The sequence below is a fragment of the Dipodomys merriami genome, unplaced genomic scaffold (assembly GCF_024711535.1).
Source record: "Dipodomys merriami isolate MVZ:Mamm:240054 unplaced genomic scaffold, mDipMer1.0.p SCAF_249, whole genome shotgun sequence".
Lineage (NCBI taxonomy): Eukaryota > Metazoa > Chordata > Mammalia > Rodentia > Heteromyidae > Dipodomys > Dipodomys merriami.
Genome location: NW_027203926.1, coordinates 1,662,343 through 1,683,509, shown reverse-complemented (window position 1 = coordinate 1,683,509; position 21,167 = coordinate 1,662,343). Strand labels below are relative to the sequence as shown.

At 38.1% G+C, this 21,167-nt stretch overlaps 1 protein-coding gene across 1 annotated transcript in view; it reads right to left on the bottom strand.

Annotated features, from left to right (window-relative positions):
• The window catches only part of LOC138836087 (protein CC2D2B-like), a 99,499-nt gene that overhangs the window by 27,361 nt on the left and 50,971 nt on the right, over window positions 1-21,167 (bottom strand). The window contains exons 13-22 of the mRNA XM_070034576.1: window positions 20,792-20,910; window positions 15,590-15,767; window positions 12,797-12,947; window positions 12,469-12,616; window positions 10,495-10,633; window positions 9,145-9,348; window positions 6,962-7,054; window positions 3,166-3,257; window positions 1,905-2,075; window positions 301-401 (exon numbers count right to left, since the gene is read on the bottom strand). Of these exons, the coding sequence (XP_069890677.1) occupies window positions 301-401; window positions 1,905-2,075; window positions 3,166-3,257; window positions 6,962-7,054; window positions 9,145-9,348; window positions 10,495-10,633; window positions 12,469-12,616; window positions 12,797-12,947; window positions 15,590-15,767; window positions 20,792-20,910 (1,396 nt within the window). The remainder of the gene's footprint in view (window positions 1-300; window positions 402-1,904; window positions 2,076-3,165; window positions 3,258-6,961; window positions 7,055-9,144; window positions 9,349-10,494; window positions 10,634-12,468; window positions 12,617-12,796; window positions 12,948-15,589; window positions 15,768-20,791; window positions 20,911-21,167) is intronic.

Below are 21,167 nucleotides of genomic sequence, written 5' to 3'. Positions count from 1 at the left end.
GGGCACTGTCCCTTAGCTCTTCAGCTCAAGCCTAGCGCTCTACCACTTGAGCCACAGCACCACTTCCAGTTTTTTTTTCTGCTTATGTGGTGCTGAGGAATTGAACCCAGGACCTCATGCATGCACAAGTAGTCTACTTCTAAGCCACTTTCCCAGCCCAGTAATGAATTTTATAAAAAAGATCTTCACTATGTTATGAGCAGCAAACTGCAAGAGGAAAAAAAATAGAGAGGGAGAAACAGATTAGGAGCCAGCTGCAATTCAAAAACCAATATTATATTTTATAGAAGTGTTAAATACTTATCTCATATAAAATCTCATCTGAAGCACGTGATTTGAATATTTCTTTATGTCTGGGACGAGACATGGATGATATCAAATAAGTAGGCATATCCAAAGCTCTTCAGAAAAAGCAATATAGAAATATATACTTTAGTTTTAGTATTCATTTTGGTAGGAAGGGATGTTTTTTCCCTAGTGCTTATAGAAATATATAATTTAGTTGCCCTGGATTTTATAGTCTTATTTTCCATATCATATTCATGTTTAGAACCAAATATGTGACAATCACTGAAGTACAATTGGATCTAGTCTATTGTAAAATTTTCACTGATACTCAGCAAAAGGAGAAAAATAAGACAAACTATACAAATCAAATATAAGATAAACTACATAAATCAAAAGTAAAACAAGGTGCAACTACAACAATTATGTTTTTTGTTTGTTTGTTTTGCAGATCCTAGGTGTTTAACTCAAGACTACCACTCTACCACTTAAACCACAGCACCACCTCTGCCTTTATCTGAGTAGTTTATTGGAGATCAGAGTCTCACAGACTTTCCTGCCTGGGTTGACTTTGAACCAGAATCCTCAGATCTCACACTCCTGAGTTGCTAGGATTACAGACATGCACCACCCGTGCCCAGCTAGCAATTATAATTTTATGAGCCATTTCATATTTGTTTCACAACTTTCATTGGACATTCTATAAAACAAAATTGGTGGCTCCCCGACTTTCTTCAGGATTCTGCTTCTAGGAGGACAATGGTATGGAATAATGTGATTCTCAATAGGGAATTGAGACAAAGGAAGTTTATTTGATAAAACATGGGACGGTGAGCATGTGGAAAACTCTCCCAGAAAAACAAGTTAATGCTTCTTTGGGAATCTCAAACCTCACAATTCTTTTTCTGCCTACCTTTTTGGTTTGGGGGCTTGAATTCAGGGTTTTGTGGTTGTCAGGCAGACACTCTATCACTTGTGCCATATCTCTAGCCCCCTTTTCAATTGTTTAATTTCAAGATAGGGTCAGCCAGCCTGGACTGCAATCCTACTCACGCTTCCCTATGTTGCAGGGGATGATAGGCATGCATCACTGTACCCAGCTATTGGTTAAGATAGTGTTTTGCAAATTTATTTTTAATCCTCAGGTTTGCCTTGAACCTTAATCTCTTATCTTCACCTCCCAAGTAGGTAAGATTATAGACTTGAGTCAATGTATCTCTCTGACAATTGTGTGTGTGTGTGTGTGTGTGTGTGTGTGTGTATTAAAGATCAAACCCAGTGCCTTTGATACTAGGCAAACACTCTACCACTTGAGCAATATCCTCAGCCTATGGAAACTCTTAATATATAGCAGTAGGTTTGACTATACAAATGAATATTTTTACTTGCATTCATTTAATGTATATGAAACACTAATGAAGTACAAAGTTTACAAATATATAACATGAAACTTACCCCAATTAAGATACTTCTTTAGCAACTCTAAAAATGGGAACATATTGCCTTACCTGTGAATTGAAATATTAATGAAGTGCAAAGCTTTACAAATATACAGCATGAAATTTATCACAGTTAAGTAGATCATTAGCAATTCTAAAAATGGCAATATATTGCTTTACCTATGAGCTGTTGTTTTCCTGGCAGGAATATTATAAGCCCTCAGTATTCTGATAAGAATCTTAATATCTCCATCAGAGACAGTCTGTGCTGTGACTTTTTTTCTTTCTTTCCTCTGAGGCTTTAACTTTCTTCGTGGCTCAATAAACTTACAAACTGTATCTGTGAATTGGCTAAAGGATAAAATGTGATCAAAGTCATATACATAACATAGTTTTAAAGGATACTAGCATGATGCTTGATGTAAATAAGGCTATTATCTGAAACATATCTACTCTATTGTGGATGGAACAAAATTACAAGGAAGGAATTTTTCCTGAGCTTAAAAAGAATGAGATGCTATGTTCCTTCATGTTGAGGGAGAATGCGATTAGTCCCAAACAGACCAAGGACATACAAAGAAGCATGATCTTTCAGAAGATTTTTTTTCAGTAATCATACTCTCAAAATGACTAAGCCCTCAAAACTGCTTCATGCTGCCAAATGCTAAAAACACAAACCCATGGAATTACAGCCACAACCAGTTTTTCTTCAAGGACTGAAAATAAAACTTAATAGGGTTTAGCAGTTAAAGCAGTTATAATCTACATAAGGATTGTGTAACTTTAGCAAAGGCTCTGCAACTGCTTCCTGTGGATCTTAGTGCCCCTATGATGATCGAAAACTCCCAGACTTGCATGGAAAGACCAAAAGTGTACTGCAGTGCCACTAACAATGTCTTTTCCAGTAAGAGTCTCATGACAAGAAAACCTTAGGGCAAAACAAATTTGGGACAAAGGTGTTTCTTCTATTTTTCTTTATTTTCCTAAAACAATTACAAAGGAGAAGCTATCAAATTTCCCTAGAGCACTATAAAATTAAAAACATGGGCTGGGAAGGTGGCTCAGTGGTAGAGGGCTTGCCTTGCATGCATGAGGCCCTGGGTTCGATTCCTCAGCACCACATAAGCAAAAAAGAAAAAAACCAGAAGTGGCGCTGTGGCTCAAATGGTAGAGCGCTAGCCTTGAGCTGAAGAGCTAAGGGACAGAGCCCAGGCCCAGAGTTCAGGCCCCATGATTGGACCCCCCCCAAAAAAATTTAAAAACATGCCAGGCAGGTATTCTACAATGCAACTTTAAAGTGACCAAATAAATTTTGTCATCGTATCTCAGTTTATGCTCTGAAATTGCATTATTTAATATGTGACTTAATATAAAAATAGAGAACATAGAGGATTTTGAAGGTATTAAGGTTTTATATTTTATAGTTATAATTTAATAGTACCTTGCAGATACAATTTCTTCATAATCAGCCACGATATCTGACAAGTCAAATTTACTAACTTTGATGATTCTCTTCATTAGCAATCTTCTCACCTAAATTTTTATAAGTTAAAGAAATGCATTGTTTATATTTGAAGACTATAATGCTTTCTTTTACTACTTAGTTTTACTCTAATCTTGTTTGTAAGCAATGACTGGTTGGGGTGGGGTCTAGACATAGTTCTGTTTGCATTAATATAATCATTCTTAACTCCACTGTTATACCAAAGCAAGTTCATTTATTCCAATTTCCTCCCTTCTATATTCCATTCATCGCATTCTAAATTTTTGCTCAATATTTTTTCTATATAACTTGTAGTAACATGGTCAGAACTGATCTTCACCAGAGGAGTTGATTATTTTGTGAACTCACAGCTGATGTAGTACTGGACATGAATCTTTTTTTTTTTTTTTTGGTTGGTCCTGGGGCTTGAACTCAGGACCTGGATGTTGTCCCTGAGTACTTTTGCTCAAGGCTAGCTCTCTACCATGTTGAGCCACAGAGCCACTTCTGGTTCTCTAGTGGATAATTGGAGAGAAGAGTCTCATGGACTTTCCTGCCACAGCTGGCTTTGAACCATGATCCTCAGATCTCAGCCTCCTGAGTAGCTAGGATTACAGGCGAGAGCTACCAGCTCCTGGCTGGACATGAATCTTTACCTATAAACTCAAAGAGATCTGATCATGCTTCTCTACTCTTGAGACAATCTTTTGTAAACGTTAAGCTTTCATTTTTTTTTCATCTTAGTAACAAAGTTAATGATTGAACATGTCCTTTCCCTAAGCCCCTGATACAGACCTATTATTTTTTCCTTGAGATAGCCTTCAACTCTCTATCCACCTGCCTCAGCCTCTTTAATGCTAGCATTACAGGTATGCTGCACCATGCCTGGGTCAGATCTTGATTATTACAAGGACTATAAAACCTCCCTTATATCGGGGCTGAGAAGATGGCTTGGTGGTAGAGTGCTTGTCTAGCATGCATGAGGCCCTGGGTTCAATTCCTCTGTACCACATAAACAGAAAAAGCTGGAAGTGGTGATGCAGCTCAAGTGGTAGAGCACTAGCCTTGAGCTGAAGAGCCCAGGGACAGCACCCAGGTCCAGAGTTCAAGCCTCACGACCGACAAAACAAAAACAAAAACAAAAACAAAAACAACCCCCCTCCCCAAACTCCCTTATAAACTTTCAGATGTGAAACCAAGAACTGGCGTGTTTGATAGCAATTTTCAGCTTTGTGTCTTACCACAAATCATTCTGGAGACAATGTAACCTAGAGCCTAATTACTTGCTTGAAAAGGATAATAAAATGGGGTGGTAGGATGGCATAAACATATTGATTTCCTAAAAATTATCCCACCACACAGGCAATACATTTTTTCCATTGAAGGGGAAGCAAACCACTTTGTCCCTAAGACTGCTCACTCTCTTCCTCTCTTCCTTGGCATTCCACATACTAGGTTCCTTAACATTCTTCCCACAGGCCAGGTAGGCTTCACCTCAGAGCTTTCACATGTGGTTCCATTGGCCTTGAAAATTCTTTCCCAGAAAACTCTATCACCTTCTCCAGGTATAAATAGTAGTAGTTCATTATTAAATGAGCAGTAGTTCATTATTGAAATGCTGCCTTCTTTATTTAAAGTTCCGTGCCCCATCCACATGCACACAGAACTCCTATCCTCACATCCTACTTGGTCACAACCTGAACATACTAATATCTTGTCATTTATTAGCTAAATTCTCTCACTAGATGTAAACTTCAGGAAGCTAGAGCTCATTGTCATCATTTGTATTTTAAGTCATCGTCATATAGACAAGATGAACTAATCTCTTAGATGCCATCATTTTAGCAAAGTAATCATTGAGACTGCCAGGATTCTCTTCTTTACTGCCAAAACATTGGCTTTCCTTAGCTACCACTGACCCCAGTAGTGTTATGTTTAAGGGCACATGACTTTTCCAAAGAATTCATACAAACCCCCAAATCACATAGCAGACATTGGAAGAATATTCTAACAAAAGAAAGGATTTAAGAACCTTTATCTTTAGGGTTCCTAATGTTAATTAAAGTAATTATCACATAACCTACCAAACTTGTAGCTTAAACTACTTCAATAAAAGTTAAAATCTATATAACTTTAAAAAGCTCCTTTCTGTGATACATACATGACTGATCCCTAAATATGCCACATATTTTCCCCAACTTTCATTTTTTTTCTATTACACCTGAGACTGGCACTTGAACTCAGTTCCTGCTGCTTTTGCTCATTGGCTAGTGCTCTACCAACTGCCCCTGATTTTGAAAGAAAAATCCTCTTCCCCAAACATCAAATGGTGCTGATAAAAATGCCTGGGGCCAAACTAACCAGCAAAAACACTTCTCACCAAGTACACAGGCACAAATGTGGGAGACAGGGACAATGCCCTAATGACCTTTTGGATCCATCCAGGAGCTGGTTCCACAGTGCCCAGTATCTAAAAGGAGCATGCACATATAAATGTACATGTGTTACCAAATGACTCACCTGCTTTTCTTGATTCCCCCTGGAAAGGCAGGAGAAAATGTTATACCCCTGGTCTTCAGCACTTCCACATCATCCACCCTTGCACTCTGGCAGGATGAACTTCTGCTTTCAATAAATCAAACTTTTCTATCACTTTCAATACATTTTGCCTCTCTTGCCAGATCCAAGAACTGAGGCACACACCTGCACTGACTTTCTGGTGACACTAGCCCTTATTTTTTAACTCCTTTGCTGATTTTCTCACCTCTTCCATCGTCTTCCACATGTGTTAAAAAAGAATAAAAGGGTTATGAGTCCTTTTTTCTTATGAGCAAGAATATTTCTTTTTTTCCCAAACAGTAAACTCATTATTATTATTAAAGCACATCTCAAACTCTGTTTTTAAAAATTGTTGTTGTTTTTAAGTATGGTGCAGTGGCTCATGCCTTGTAATCTTAGCTACTCAAGAGGCTGAGATCTGAGGATCGTGGTTCAAAGCCAGTCCAGGCAGGAAAGTCCTAAGACTCTTATCTCCAATAAACGACCAGAAAATTGAAAGTGTGCTGTGGCTCAAGTGGTAGAGTGCTAGCTTTGCACTGCAGATCTGAGGGACAGTGCCCAGGCCCAGAGTTCAAGCCTCATGACTGACAAAAAAAAGTAAACAACAACAACAACAAAGGTATGCTGCTAGTAAAAGAAGAGTTATAAGAGCTATGGTGGAAGCTGGGCGCCGGTGGCTCACACCTGTAATCCTAGCTACTCAGGAGGCTGAGATCTGAGGATCACAGTTCAAAGCCAGCCCAAGCAGGAAAGTCCGTGAGACTCTTATCTACAATAAACCACTAGAAAACCAGAAGTGGCATTGTAGCTCAAACGGTAGAGCGCTCGCCTTGAGCTGAAGAGTGTAGGGACAGTGCCCAGGCCCAGAGTTCAAGCCCCATGACCAGCAAAAAAACAAAAGAAGAGCTATGGTGTAGAAAAATTGCTTGCCAATAATTAAGGGGCTAAAGTGAACTTTGGGAATTTGGTAACATTCACATTTAAACAGCAAAGGTTGAGATATGGTTTAATAATGAGCATTGATAACCTAGTAAAATAACCGTGAAGAAAAAACTGAAGAGAATAGAAAACACACACAGTGACTAAAGTAGGTGAATTTGTCCATCTTATTCTCTGGGGAGAATATATACCATATGTCCAACAGATTGCTTTCATAATAGTAAATGCAAACATACTGAGAAAACCATGATGTTACCTTGTTCAGAAATTTGACAGAATTAATCCTTTGTGCGGTAATAGAATTCCCATCAGAAATGGCCATATCCTTCTCTACCTGACTTTCATATTCCTAAACAGAGAACCAAGTTAGTTCTGCTTGAAGGTAACAAAGGTTTCAGATATAATGTACTGCAATAAAAACATTGATGGTTATTTCAGTTCATGTGTAATGGCAACATTTGGTACTGACAGAGAAAAAACTTTCTGATTCTCTGATGGAGACTGTATTCTATTTGCTTCTAGGATGAGGTCCATTCATCTTTAAAAACAGAGTACTTATTGAGGAAAAAAAAAAACTTGTAGTTGAGAAAATGAAGAAAAAAAAGTCATTGCTTTGCATTTCCCCTCCCACCTCTAAGCCACAACGAATACTCTGACCAATGAATACTAAGACCATGAATACTCTCCTACTATGTGAATTTTAAATAGAATGAGCATATTCTGATTTTGTGTCCTCTAATTAGCTTAGAGGACTTTAGACTGAGTTCACTAAGCAGTGATGGGAAAATACCATTTTCTTGAACCATCTCTTAGAAAGTTACAGTTCTAGGTCTACTATAATTGCACATTTCTGCTATTTTCCTAAAAGTCTCTCATAACTCCTCTACTGTAAGGCCTGCTTGGTAAATGCTTAATAACAGGTTCTTTTAAAAACATATTTTAGCTGGGTGCTGGTGGCTCATGCCTGTAATCCTAGCTACTCAGGAGGCTGAGATCTGAGGATCATGGTTCAAAGCCAGCCTGGGCAGGAAAGTCCGTGAGACTCTTATCTCCAATAAACCACCAGAAAATTGGAAGTGGCACTGTGGCTCAAGTGATAGAGCGCTAGCCTTGAGCTGAAGAGCTCAGGGACAGAGACCAGGCCCAGAGTTTAAGCCCCATGACCAACAAAAACAAAACAAAACAAAACATATTTTATTACCTTTAAGTAGTTGTACAGAGGAGTTGTCAGGCAACAAAGCAGTTTATATATACAATGCGGCTTGATCACTATTACTCCTTTCAACGTTCTCACCAATTCTTCCCCAACCACCCATGCCCTCACTTTTCTTAGTTTTATAGGATATGCATTAATTTTTTTTTTTACTGAATTTTCTCCTCTCTTCTCTTCCTATCCCCTCCACTTCTCAACTCTACCACTTTCAAGTTGTTTAGAAGCGGGAAGAGAAGTTCCAATTTGTAGGATTTCCTGATTTATAGCATAAATACTTCACCAGCAACTTTAAAGCAACCAATATGAAATCACTGAAGATGGAGGTTGCACAACAGGCTCTCACCAGGCTGGTGTCAGCCTGTACCAAACAACACTAGCCAGCCTGCCTGCCTGCCCCTGCCTGCCTGCTTCCCTCCCTTCTCTCTTCCATTTTAAAGATCTGAAATTGAGCACGTTTACAGTGGCAGTGTCCCATCCCCAAAAGCTATTAAAACATGATGCATTGTATAACAAAAACACAAGGGGCTGGGAAGTTGGCTCAGTGGTAGAGTGCTTGCCTTGCATGCCTGAGGCCCTGGGTTCGATTCCTCAGCACCATATAAGAAAAAAGCCGGAAGTGGCGCTGTGGCTCAAGTGGTAGAGTGCTAGCCTTGAGCTGAAGAGCTGAGGGACAGCGCCCAAGCCCAGAGTTCAGGCCCCACGACCGGACCCAAAAAAAACAAAAACAAAAACAAAAAAACATGGGGCTGGGAAAGTGGCTCAGTGGTAGAGCGCTTGCCTTGCATGCATGAGACCCTGGGTTCGATTCCTCAGCACCACATAAGCAAAAAGAAAAAAGCTGGAAGTGGCGCTGTGGCTCAAGTGGTAGAGCGCTAGCCTTGAGCTGAAGAGCTGAGGGACAGTGCCCAGGCCCAGAGTTCAGGCCCCACGACCGGACCCAAAAAAAAAACAAAAACAAAAACAAAAAAACACAAAAACACAATAGTTATATAAATTTAGACTATACCTAAAGGATTCTAGTGGTTCTATATTTTGGACAAACTAAGTTATAAAGCCAAATGAAAGTCGTTTGGAGGGGGATTTGGGAGATTTGTATATTCTTAATGCCTACAAAGAAGGGAAATCATTAAAAATAAATTGTTAAAAATAAAGAAATTAAGATAGGGTGAAGCCCTAAAATAGTAACTTTATCATATAATAAACTCATTCAAATAGGAGCCAAATACCTGGAAGACTAACTCTGGAATCTCTCTGTCATATAGGGGAATCTGCTGCAGGAGGAAAGTATCTAATTGACCAGCATTTCTAAGCTGTAAAAGTTGGAAACGTTTGCAGTTTTTCATTTCTTCTTCAGAAACAAAGTTAAATTCATCTTGCAATTTCTCAAGACGGAAATAATGTGATACATCCTGCCCTTTGTGTTTCATATACTGTAAAGCATGAAAAAATGTAAAGTATCAAAATTATTAAATATTCTAAATTCAAGAATTATTTCAAAACACTATTCCTTATCTGAAGTATAAGACTCACAATGTAAGTAGGAATGGGGTGACTGAATCTACAGGACCTGCAAAATGTACAGAATCCCAACTTACACATGTTTCCAACAGTTTCCCTGGCATGACTGACAAAATAACAATATTTGCATTGTATGAGACTTAAAAGATGGGAGTGTTCCTATCAACTTGTCCTAGACGCTGAAGGAGTATATATACTTTTGTTTACCTGGTATCAGTTCTGCCATAGTTGTAAAGCTCTGATCTAGGGAAGCTTAGCTGCAGTAATCTAATCTGTTGCTTTGTTCAACAAGTGCAAATCCAAGGGGATGCTATTTTTAAGAAATAGTGCTAAATTCCATCAGAGACAAAACTTCATTAGCTATGGTCCCATGAGGAAAGATCAAAAACATGAATGAATAACTTAACGAAAAGGCAGAAGACATATAACTGAATAGTCACACTAAAGACAGAAGATTAGAATCGTAAGAGTTTATTTAAAGCAAAGATTAAGAGAGGGAAAGGACAAAGGGTACACATTCAACTGCAAATATTAAATAGAATAGCCACTAGAGACACCCTTTCACACAGCACAACCTGAAGAAAGTATGAAGAAAGCATGTTTGGCCAACACAGAGTAGTTCACTCTGTGAACTATTTGTCCTGTGGCTATCAGGACAAATAGAAGTGAGCACATAATACAGTCTAAGGGAGGTGATAAGGGAGCTAAAACTTATTTTGATAAATCCTCTTGCCATCTCTAGTACTTAATAATATGGTTGGTACAGAATGAATGTATAACAGATGTAGGTGTTCAAGTTAGCCTGCTGATGTACTTACAATGAGCTTACAGAGTAGTGACAGAGTTCACACTATCAGGACTATAGAGGATAATTTCAATTGCTGAATTTCTAATGGCCTTTATAATGCTATAAACTGAAGCTGTCTTCAAATTTGTATTTACAAGTCCCTTAGTACCTAGAAAAATATGTAGCAAACTAAGGGGGAACACAAGCGAGAAAGGCTTATGCTTACAGAATATAGAGCAAATATACAGCATTGATATTTCCTACAACTTACCATAATAAGGTCTATTAAATCAGAATATTCTGGATTATTTGGATCAACTCTGACTTCATTTGCCCATTCAAAAAGTTTCTGTGCATTAATGAGCCATGGAACTCCAGGAACACCTCTTGCATCAACATTCTTCGGCACACTATCATGAAGAAATTATTTTGTGAATCTGCATACAATACAGAAGTTACAGAACATTATACAGGCTAAAGTCTACCTATCCTAAGTATATATTCATCCCCTGTATTAAGGATAAAATGGTTTAGGTACAATGTCTCTGGAGTTCTTCATACATTCTAACTTTATTATAGCTTATTAATAAATATCTATCCTACCTAAAAGACAATAAACCTCTTAAAGATAATGTATATTTATATATATAACATATTTTCCATCTCCAATTTGTGGAGAAGCTAAGATATTTAAGTGATTATTAGATTCATTCTGCAAACTTTAAATATACAAATTTATTATTAAATACGTTGTTTTCATTTGGTATAACATATTACAACTGAATACGAATATATACTTTATTTATTTGTTTGTTTGTTTGACTGTTGTGGGGCTTGAACTCTGGGCCTGGGCTCTGTCCCTCAGCTCTTCAGCTCAAGATGAGCACTCTGCCACTTGAGCCACAGCACCACTTCCATGAATATGTACTTTAAATTAAAATAGTAAACAACATAAAAATTAAGTTTAGGCTGCATCTTGCTATTTAAAATATGATAGTAATGTAATTAAGTGGGCAGTATGGAACAGAGGACTATCTTTCATATGAGACCATCTCAGACACTAGAGCTACAAAGGATAGGCTAGATTTATACTATTCCTCGGTGATCTTGGTCATAGACTAAGTGCAGAAAACATTCAATCTTGAAGTGTATATATTTATTTACAGCCATGAATTATCCTAGTTATTTAGTGTCTTTATAGGTAATTTAATTAGTATAGCCAAAAGAATTTGGACTAGAAGATTTCTAAGATCCTTTCTATAAAGAAGTTGAAAAACTTTCCATCCATAAATAAATTGGGACTTCAGAATTATAGTTGTGACAGTTTCCATCATGAGTCTTCTAAAGCTATTATTGATAAAGCCAATGCCTGGAATGGTAGACACAATTACATAGAAGTAAAGTTTGAGCCATCTTCCTTTCTTTTACTCTGTCATTCTGACTTCACGGTTAAACCGTTTTAATGACTTCATCATTAAGACTGCTATTATTAAACACCCTTAATACTCATCATGTAAAAACTCTTCCTTCTCCTAGGATTAATCTTAGTGCAATCTAGAAAAAAGAGCCTAAGGCAAAGCTTCCATGTTAATGAATAGATTCAAAATTTACCCATTTTATCCCTAAAAAAAAGTTGGAATTGAACTTGAACCAAAGTGTCCATTATTATTTCCTCAGAGAGAAAAGCCTCACAGCTTTGTTACAATGACTCCCTCAGACATTCCATAGTTGTTCTGGTGTAAGTTGTAGCAAAGTCCTTGTCAAGGGCAACCCCTGTCCACAATCAAACATCAACTGAGCAACACTGTCTCTTGGCTCAGGACCAAAGGACTGGAGATTTTCACTTTGTAGATGGCATGCGGTAGGTGACAAAAAGAGGGTATGTGAAACTCCCGAGACTTAGAATGAAATTTCTAGGGTTTTCCTTCTGGCAAGCTGATCATGCACAAATGATTCTGTATTCAGGATAACTAGGATATTTAAAAGTTCCTGAAATAAAATCTTTGGAAGCCATGGCTTTTGCTTACAACTTAAGGGTTATGGAAATTCCTTTCACTATCCATACAATCCCAAGCAATGAAGTGACACATTTTCTTACATATAAATTTACTTACTACCCTTATTGCTTTAAATTAAAAAAATCAACCACCATATAAACTTACATGTTACTCCTGCCATGGGTACTTTTCCCATTACATCCCTTTTGTGCAATGCCTTGTTGAGACATGGCATTACAGTTTATTACCTACAGTATGCAGATCTTAATGACTGTGATACCGGTGTCAGAGGGATGCCATTTTCATCTAAGGCCCATGACAGGGAATAGCTAAGTTTTCCTGATGTCAAAAGACAAAGTTCTTCAGTTTCATTTCCCTCAAGAAGAAAAGGCACATCTGTTTATAAAAGACATTAAAAACTAGTTAATTGTTTTTAAAAGTATATCTTTCAGGACATTGTAGTTTTTCCCTGCATTCTGTTCTAGGATGGAGAAGTTCTGTGCTGACCCAGCTCTTAGCACTCTCCCTAACTTTCTCTCTAAGGGTGTAAGAAAAAACCATTTTGGGGAAACTCACTGCTTCCTACTTGTCCATCCACGGGAGCGACCAGCTTGTCAGAACTGAACTCTGCATATTCCAAAACAGTTTTGTCTTTCAGCTCTGTGCTGTTAGGTAAAGGTAAGTATAGTTTGGCCAGTAAGCTTGTCCTCTTACTTATTTCATAAACCTAAATATAAAAGAAATAGTTGATAGTTCACTGACAATATAAAATAAAACATTTAAGAACCCATGTAACATATGTACTCATTTTAAGAAACACTAGACCCCCAAAAGGCATTTTTCTATTATCTTTCCATCCATACAGATAAATGGAAAGTAGATAATCATATGGCATTGGAAGTGGAGAACCTTTTGTTGCTTTCATACAAAATGAACTGAAAACAAAGATTACAAATACAATTGAGAATATGGACATATATAATACAGTACCTTAAATAACTTACTATTAGGTTGCACTTTTAAAGTGCTTTTTTGTTTGCTTTTGGGTGTTTTGAAACAGAATCTCACTATGTAGCCCAGGCTGGCCTGGAACTCATGTTCCTTCTGCCTCCACTTCTCAGGGGCTGGATCTATAGGTGTGTGACAACATAACCAGCGCTTTTAACTTGTCAGATTTGAGCCTAATAAAAATTATAAGAAATAGATCTCATTGTTCTCAAGTCATAAGTGAAAAATTGGAGGAATGGGAAGCATACAGCCCTTGAGCAGTATAAAGCCATGGAATTATTTAGAACATGGTTGAACAGATATGGATGCTTGTCATTGGCTGCACACAGCAGGTCTTACTGTATAGGTAATTTTGCATGGCTCATGAATGATGGTATAAATATCCAAATGATCCTTACTAGCAACAAATTTCCCTAGCCCTGAATATAAAACTGTATTAGTTTTTATTTAAGTAACTGAAATCCAGGTTGTATTGTTTAGGACAAAGGAAATACCATGAAACCCAAGGACAAGTTAAACAAGCTATGGGAAAGGTGGAAAATTTCAAAAAGAGGGGGGAAAAGTGCTGAGTAGACATCTTTATAGGGGTCTACTGGGCATTAAATTCAGGTCTTCTAATTCTGTATGCTGTTTTCTATCTACAACTTCATACAAGCTCACTGACATAACTACAAATAATTCTTTTTTTTTTAACAGGAAAATCTTATGTTAACCTATACTGTGTTGTGGCTGTGTAAACAGTGATAAGAGCTCTAAAAAGAAGGAACAAGGGTAAGGAGACTGCTGCTTTAAAGATAAGAAACAATAACTATCTATAGTGCCAATCAAGAAGATAGCAAAGAAAAAAGAAATTCAGAGGCCATTTTTTTTTTTCTGATCACTTCTCACCTATAGGAGTAAACTTAAGCCAACACATCAGTCCCCAGGACAAAGGTATCCTTAATGCAAAATCCACAGTAAGGGTTTTAGGTCTGTGAAAGAAATTTCTTATTGCAAACCAGTAAACTGGTTGATTGAAAAAGAAAATTCAAATGTTGAATTGACATTTTGATTTTATACATCATCTTGTGAATTTGCCTAAGGCACATAGCATTCTTGGTGGAATGTCAGATCAGGGTCTGGTACGACAGACTAGAGGCCAGACCCTAAAGTGGAAAACATACTAAGGTGAAGAATTCCACCTGCTGAGGCCTCCCAGGAAACTGCTGAAACCCAGTGACAGCTGCTATCCATGATATTATGTGGCTTCCACGAAGTATCTTGAGGTTTCATGAGTGAAAATGTGCACTATAAACAGAGCAACCAGAATGTCCAACTACTCAGAAGTAGGAAATTGCAAGAATGTATGGAGAAGACAAGCAGTTCAGCTTGGCTGAAATGAAGATTCAATAGACAGTGGTAGGAAAAGAATTCAAGTTTATGTTAAAACTTTTTGGGCTAGCACGTATGGACTTTTTGCAATTTTCGCAGCAGTTAATGGTGCAAGTCATCTCTTGTAGTATTTTTCTCTTCCTGACTCCTAGGGTTGTTAGGGTCATGTATTAAGTGATAGGAAAATAAAAGGATTCAAAATATACATTTACCTGCTTTGTGAGGAATACTGAAAATTTTAAGTGATTAAATTAGTATATTATCATTCATTTTAGGAACAATAGTGAAAAAGTGTATGCATATATATATGTATATATGTATATATATGTAATTTTTTTGGCTGGTCCTGGGGCTTGAACTCAGGGCCTTGGCACTGTCCCCGAGCTCCTTTTGCTCAAGGGTAGCACTCTACCACTTGAACCACAGCATCACTTCCAGCTTTTTCTGAGTAGTTTATTGGAGACAAAAATCTCATAGACATCAGGCACCATTGGCTCATCCTAGCTACTCAGGAGGCTGAGATCAGAGGATCACTGTTTAAAAGCCAGCCTCGTCAGGAAAGTCCGTGAGACTCTTCTCTCCAATAAACCACTCAGAAAACCAGAAGTGTGCTGTGGCTCAAGTGGTAGAGCACTCACCTTGAGCTGAAGAGCTGAAGAGCTGAGGGACAGAGCCCAGGCCTAGAATTCAAGCCCCACGACCACCACCACCACCAAAACGAATCTCATGGACTTTCCTGCCTGGGCTGGCTTCCAACTGATATCCTCAGATCTCAGCTTCCTATATAGCTAGGATTACAGGTGTGAGCCACAGGTGCCAGGCACTATACACATATTTTAAAGTAGGAATTTCAATAGAAAGACATTATAAATGTCTTTGAATTTGAATAACTAACAAAGAACTGACTCATCAGGGATAGAACAAACAATATCTAACAGAAAAAATTACATATGGCATAAGCATAAGATACAACAAATGTCAAAGTCATACCTCCAAGCGAATTGTTTCAGGCCAATATATGAATTGAATATTGAAAATTTGCTGAAACATGACTTTAAAATCAAGTTGTAGGGGAGATACTGAAGTGCAAGAAACCTGTTTATCGTTGTAAAATATTTTAATAAAGTATTTAACCTTCTGAATTTTGGATCTCCTCTTTTGTTCATGCCTAAAAATTAAATAAATCTTTAAACAACCCTGGAAAAATAGAATCAATGTAAAACATTGTTATTTATAATATTTATCTTAGTATGTTTTTAAAAGGGTGATCATTTTAGAAAATAAATACAATCTTTAAGCCAAGTAGCATTTGTCTATATGTGGATAAAAGCTTGCTCTTCACAGTCAAATGATATTGGGGCCTTGAGCTTGTTAGGCAAGCACTCCACCAGTTGAGCCATGTCTCCAACCTTTTTTACACTGATTATTTCCAAAGTAGGATTTCATTTTATGCCCAGCTGGCCTGGGCTGTGATCACTTGTGCTAAACTGAACCACTGGGCATGACATATGCCATTGCTGCATCCAGCCATTGTGAACTACTTTTTTGGCTGAGCTGACACTGAACCATGATCTTTATCTCTGAAGTAGCTAGGGTTACAGAGGTGAGCCAACACCTCTGGTACCTGATTCACGTTTTTAAAGTAAGACATGTATTCAACATTAGAACTAAAAGTACAATAAATTAGCTGGATACCCGGGCACCGGTGGCTCACACCTGTAATCCTAGCTACTCAGGTGGCCTAGATCTGAGGATCACAGTTCAAAGCCAGCCCGGGCAGGAAAGTCTGTGAGACTCTTATCGCCAATAAACCACTAGAAAACTGGAAGTGGCACTGTGGCTCAAGCAGTAGAGCACTCACCTTGAGCTGAAGAGCTGAGGGACAGTGCCTAAGCCCAGAGTTCAAGCCCCACGACCGACCAAAAATAAATAAATCAATTAATTAATAATAAATAAATAAATAAATAAATAAGCTGGATACTAGCCTGTAATTCTAGCTATTCAGGATGCTGAGACCTAGAGGGTCATAGTTTGAAGCCAGCCTAGGAAGAAAGGTCTGTGAGACTTCATCTCCAATTAACCAATATAATGCAGGACTGGAGGTATGGTCAACCATGAGCAAAAAACCAGCAAAAGCATGAGGCCCTGAGTTCAAGTGGTAGTACTAGCACACATACAAAAAGTACTATGAATCAACTTTGATACTTATTTATCTGAATTATAACTTAAATAAGCTATAGCATTTGCCCATCAGATGTTTTATAAGGGTAGAAAACTAAAGGACTTGGGCATAGGGGTAAAGGAGGCTTGTATCAAGCTGGTGGCTCACACCTGTAATCCTAGCTACTCAGAAGGCTGGGATCTGAGGATCATGGTTTGAAGCCAGCCAGGGCAGGAAAGTACCCAGGAGACTTTTTTTTTTTTTTTTTGGATCCGGTCGTGGGGCCTGAACTCTAGGCCTGGGCACTGTCCCTCAGCTCTTCAGCTCAAGACTAGCACTCTACCACTTGAGCCACAGTGCCACTTCCGGCTTTTTTCTTTTTTGCTTATGTGGTGCTGAGGAATCGAATCCAGGGCCTCATGCATGCAAGGCAAGTGCTCTACCACTGAGCGCTCTACCACTGAGCCACCTTCCCAGCCCCCAGGAGACTCCATTTAACCACTCAAAAACCGGAAGTGGTGCTGTGGCTCAAGTGGTAGAATGCTAGTTGAGCACAGAGAGGCTCAAGGACAGCAGCGCCTAGGCCCTGAGTTCAAGCTCCACAACCACCACCACCACCACCACCACCACCACCAAAACGAATTTAAATATTTTAAAACCTTTTAATTATTGTTATAAAGGTGACACACAGAGGGGTTACAGTTATGTAAGTTGGGTGATAAATACATTTCTTTTTGTTTGGTTTTTTTTTTTTTTTTTTTTTTTGGGTCTGGTTGTGGGGCCTGAACTCTGGGCCTGGGCGCTGTCCCTCAGCTCTTCAGCTCAAGGCTGGCGCTCTACCACTTGAGCCACAGTGCCACTCCCGGCTTTTTTCTTCTTGCTTATATGGTGCTGAGGAATCGAACCCAGGGCCTCAGGCTTGCAAGGCAAGTGCTCTACCACTGAGCCACCTTCCCAGCCCGGGTTTTTTTTTTTTAACTGTACTTTTTTTTTTTTTGTCTTTTCTTTTCTTTTTTTTTTTTTGGTACTGGGGATGGAACCCAGGACGTTGCACTTGCATTTCTTTTTGGACGTCATCCCTCCCTAGCTCTCTCTCTTTTTCCTTCTCACCCCCCCCCATAAGTTGTGCAGTTTATTTTCAACATAGTGTCTAGTATTTTCTAACTTTTATAAGATACATTACACACAAATATACACACATTTCAATAATTTCAAAGAGGCGACATTCTTGATATTTTCCTTTTAGAAATGTTTCCAAATCTCCTTTAGTTTCAGGCTGCCACCCCCCCCCCCATTTTTTTCATGACAGAGAAGCCTCAGACTACAGAGGCACGTAAGATTATTGAATCCTAAAACTACAGAGACAAGTCAGATTAAGTATTTTCTCAAAAGCAACTGTCCTAATGATGTTTAAGACTTAATCCCCTTTTGAAGAATCTAGAAAACTTGTTGGAAGATAAGTCCTAGGTTGATACATAAAATCTCCTACTTCCTGCCCTAATCATCCTTTGTATGCAGAATCTCCCTGCCCCATTCTCTGTCTTTCTGCAACATCCTCAAAGGTTTAGCGAACAAATGCTGTTTGTTCTTATCTCCTTGTTGGCTACACAATCTTCCCAATTACAATAGCTAAGTAAAACTTTACCTTTATGTTGCTCTCTAAAAGTAGTTGTAACAATAGCTCATGAACTGAATATGAACATTTTCTAATTTAGGATTGTATTTATCTTTATTAAAGGAGGCCTTTTTCTTCATCAGTATGCCATTTTTAAAATTCTGTAATCTATTCTTCTTTATCCTTAACCTTTTTATTTTAATCCTTAACCCTGATAATACCATATAACTGTTTTTTTTTTTTTTTTTTTTTTTTTTTTGCGGGTTGTGAGGCCTGAACTCTGGGCCTGGGTGCTATCCCTCAGCTCTTCAGCTCAAGGCTAGCGCTCTACTACTGGAGCCAAAGCACCACTTCCGGCTTTTTCTGTTTATGTGGTGCTGAGGAATCGAATCCAGGGCCTCATGCTTGCAAGGCAAGCACTCTACCGCTGAGCTACCTTCCCAGCCCCCCATATAACTGTTTCATAGAGAATAAAGTTTTATCCAACTGGTTATTTAAGTAGAAAGCAACATTAGATAGCAATGGCTTTGAAAAGATATGAAGATATAAACATACCTTTCTATATCTTTATAAAGATATAAAAATTCACCTATTAAATTTACTTACCTATAAGGATAAAAAATATTTTAAAAATCTCTGTGTAAAGTTATAAAGTACTGTATTTCTATTCTATTTCCTTTTGCCTTGACTTCTACTGAGTTTTAGTACAGGTTTTCCAGCACGATCTTTTTCTTCCTTCTCTTTCCCTATAATTTTGATCTCAAGTTTCCTGTTTTCTTGAACTCAAGTTCTTCCTTGGTGTTTGGTTCATTACTAGTACTCTACCACTTCTGTATTTTTTTGGGGGGAGGGGGGTCAGTTGGAGATCTGAGTCTTGTGGATTTGTCTGCGAGATCTGGATCTGAACTGTAATTCTCAGATCTCAGCCTACTGAGTAGCTAGATTATAGATGTGAGCCATCAGCAGCTGTCAAGTTTCCTGTTTCCTAGTCTTCATTTAGTTGGTCTTTTTTATGTGAATCATACATATTGATGATTTTAGGCCCTCACTGAAAGGAGGTGTAGAAAAATTATGATTGTTTCACTGTGGTATTTCTCTGGTCAGATAGTGAATAGTAGTAGTTGTGCCTTTATGCCTGCTACTGTTTTGTTTGTTTGTTTGTTTGTTTTGTTTTGTTTTGTCAGTTGTAGGGCTTGAACTCAGGGCCTGGGCACTGTTCTTGAGCTTCTATCACTTTGAGCCACAGCGTCACTTCTGGTTTTCTAGTGATTATTTAGAAATAAAAGAGTCTCAAAGGGCTAGGAAGGTAGCTCAGTGGTAGAGTGCTTGCCTTGCATCCAAGAGGCCCTGGGTTTGATTCCTCAGTACCACATAAGCAGAAAAAGTCAGAAGTGGCTCTGTGGCTCAAGTGTAGAGCGCTAGCCTTGAGCTGAAGAGCTGAGGGACAGCGCCCAGGCCCAAAGTTCAGGCCATAACCGACAACAACAACAACAAAAAAGGCTTTCTTGGGCTGGCTTTGAACCCTGTTCCTTAGATGTCAGCCTCCTGAGTAGCTAGGATTACAAGTATGAGCCGCCAGTACCCAGTTCTGCCTGCTTTTAATATTCATTTTAATATAAATACACATTTGTTCCTTTAATTAATATGAATATTTATTAGGTATCTACTATATTCCAACTCTATTAATTAATGCACATTCACAATACTGACTGTACATTCACAATACTGAATGGACTGACACACTGCCTCCTCTGAGGTAGAAATGTTGAAAAACTGGATCTAGTTCAGTGCTCTAAGTTACAGTATCCTCTTTAAGGGAGATGGGACTCAAAAATCTTAGTACATGAGAGAAATGGGGATATGTATAATTTATATGTCTTCAGAATGTAGTTCAAAGAAGTCACAACTGGGAAGGAATGATGATTACACTATTAAAAAATTATTCAGAGGGCTTTCTTGATATGAAGTAGGTTTTCATGAGAACCAGGAGTGCTTTAACAAGCAAAAGCAACACTACAATCTTATTTGTTTTACAATAGCTTTATATCCTATTAATATCTGAATAAAAATTACTACCATAACAAAACAAAACAAACAATGGCTAACATGCTAAGCTTGCTAGTGAAGACATTACAATCTTTATGACAAGCTGAACTGGTTCATGTACCCAACTTAAGCATATATTAGCTGTATGACTCTGGGTAACTTGATCTTACATAATCACAAATTTGCTTACCTCTAAGATGATGATAATATCAGACTTCATAGAGCTATGGTGACAATCAAATGTGAAAATATATAAATAAGAACTTAGCAGAAAGCTTAGCATAAGCTACTCATTCAACAAATCTAATATCATAATAAAACAATAAATACATAATATTTAATGAAGAAATAATTACTTTAAAATGCTTACAGTGAACACTTGACTAAATTTGTTAGTTCTTCTGTCAAAGAAAGTTGTGGCATCAAAATTATTGGCTTTATTTTGTCAATTTCTGTTTCCTCTAGTTCTGAAACTAAATATGGGAGGCTCTGGAAACCAAAACAGAAAAAAATTACTTGTGTCTTCACTGCTAGGAAAATTATTCTTAAAATTCAACTTTAACTTCTTTTTTTTTTTGGTCAGTCATGGGGCCTGAACTCTGGGCCTGGGCACTGTTCCTCAGCTCTTCAGCTCAAGATTAGCGCTCTACCACTTGAGCCACAGCGCCACTTCTGGCTTTTTCTGCTTCTGTGGTGCTGAGGAATTGAACACAGGGCCTCGTGCACACGAGGCAAGCACTCTACCA